Genomic DNA, 1,666 nt, shown 5'->3' with positions numbered 1-1,666 from the left:
GGTTGGCGAATGCCCATGACAGGATGAAGGATCAACTCTGCACTGTGAAAGCACCACACTTCTCTATGTTCCAGGTTGAGCCAGATGGTCTCCAAGCCCCAGGCTCAGCACTAACGAAGGCGATGAAGTGCAGCACTAAGGTAAATCTACTCGGGTGAGTGGAACCTCCCCACTGATTTCCAAAGTGGTCATTGCTCAACATCTCAAGGTGAGCCAGAGGAGCAAACACCACGTTGTGCCATGGTGTTCAACTGCTTGAGCACCCCTTTGTTCTACCTGTGCTGGCACATGACTTTCACCAACCTGTTCCTCATTGAGCTGTGCCTGAACTCTCCCTTTCCATCCTGCAGGACTGTCTCTGAGCAGCTCCCACCACACAGAGCCTTTTCCACCTGGGACATCCCCGCCTCTTGGAGAAGAAACCTCCAGCCAGGAGCTCACCCACAAAGCACCATCCAGCCCATGGCACAAAGCAATTGCACCCAAGTGACCGAGTTCAGCCTGGCGGGCTTCACAGAGGACCCAGTGACTCAGGGCAAGTTGTTCCTGCTCTTCCTGCTCACCTACCTTGTCACCATTGTGGGCAACCTGGGCATCATCATCTTAATCAGGGCCAGCCACCTCCTCCACTCCCCCATGTATTATTTCCTGGGCAACCTGGCCTCTGTAGACCTCTGTTTCTCTACTATCATCACCCCCAAGTTGTTGGTTGACTTGATGTCAGAGAAGAAGAGCATTGCTTATGCTGGGTGTGTGGCTCAGGTCTTCCTCTTTCAGCTTCTTGGGATAACTGAATGCTTCCTGCTGGTTTCGATGGCCTATGACCGTTACGTGGCCATTTGCCATCCCCTGCTGTACCCCCTTGTCATGTCCCCAAAGTGCTGTTTCCAGCTGCTGACTGCCTCATACCTCATGGGGCTGACCAATGGTGTGGGACAGACCATCAGCATGTCCATCCTGTCCTTCCGCAGCTCCAGTGCCATCGACCTCTTCTTCTGTGACATTTCCCCTCTCATCTCGCTCTCCACCTCTGACACCACCCTCAGCCACATTATCCTGACCACTGCAGCATCTCTCTTTGGTGTGTCCAGCAGCCTGGTTATCCTGCTCTCCTACGTGGCCATCATCGCCACCATCCTGAGCATCAATTCAGCCGAGGGCAAGCGCAAAGCCTTCTCCACCTGCACCTCCCACCTCACCACTGTCAGCATCTTCTATGGGTCATGCTTTTTTATGTATTTATTCCCCAGCTCAGACAGCTCAAGGGCAGCAGATAAATGGGCTGTGCTGCTCTACACCGTGGTGACTCCCATGCTGAACCCCTTGATCTACAGCCTGAGGAATAAGGAGGTGAAGGAGGCTTTGAGGAGGCTCACAAAAATAAGATGATCTTGAATGGTGCAAGCTTAAGGCCAGACAGAATGGAGATGTGGGGTAGATGCTCAGGTATTGCTTAAGTATGGACAACATGTTGGGGGTCTTCTGCACGCAGAATGCACTGGTTGATATGATTGAGAATACAAATAATTTCACTCTCTAAATTTATATTTAGTAGTGAATTTCACCTAATTAGTTAATTTGTACTGTATTTCACCTAACAAAGACACAGGTAGACAACTACAAGCATGCTCTCCTCTTCATCTCAGGAAAAGGGGGGACCTAATCG

At 51.0% G+C, this 1,666-nt stretch overlaps 1 protein-coding gene across 1 annotated transcript; it reads left to right on the top strand.

Annotated features, from left to right (window-relative positions):
• Positions 1 to 462: 462 nt before the first annotated feature.
• LOC133282290 (olfactory receptor-like protein COR3) lies at positions 463 to 1,389 on the top strand. Its single transcript, XM_061478327.1, has one exon. The coding sequence runs from the start codon at positions 463 to 465 to the stop codon at positions 1,387 to 1,389; it is 927 nt and encodes a 308-aa protein (XP_061334311.1).
• The last annotated feature ends 277 nt before the right edge of the window (positions 1,390 to 1,666 follow it).

The sequence above is a fragment of the Pezoporus flaviventris genome, unplaced genomic scaffold (assembly GCF_033815535.1).
Source record: "Pezoporus flaviventris isolate CSIRO_AGI_PZ_B2104156 unplaced genomic scaffold, CSIRO_AGI_Pfla_v1 ptg000116l, whole genome shotgun sequence".
Classification (NCBI taxonomy): Eukaryota; Metazoa; Chordata; class Aves; order Psittaciformes; family Psittacidae; genus Pezoporus; species Pezoporus flaviventris.
The sequence above is the reverse complement of the archived record's forward strand: the minus strand, read 5'-3'. Positions and strand labels throughout refer to the sequence as shown.

What these genes read in the sequence shown, in the direction of transcription:
- LOC133282290 (XM_061478327.1), top strand. Translation starts at nt 463, where the DNA reads ATGGCACAAAGCAATTGCACCCAAGTGACCGAGTTCAGCCTGGCGGGC.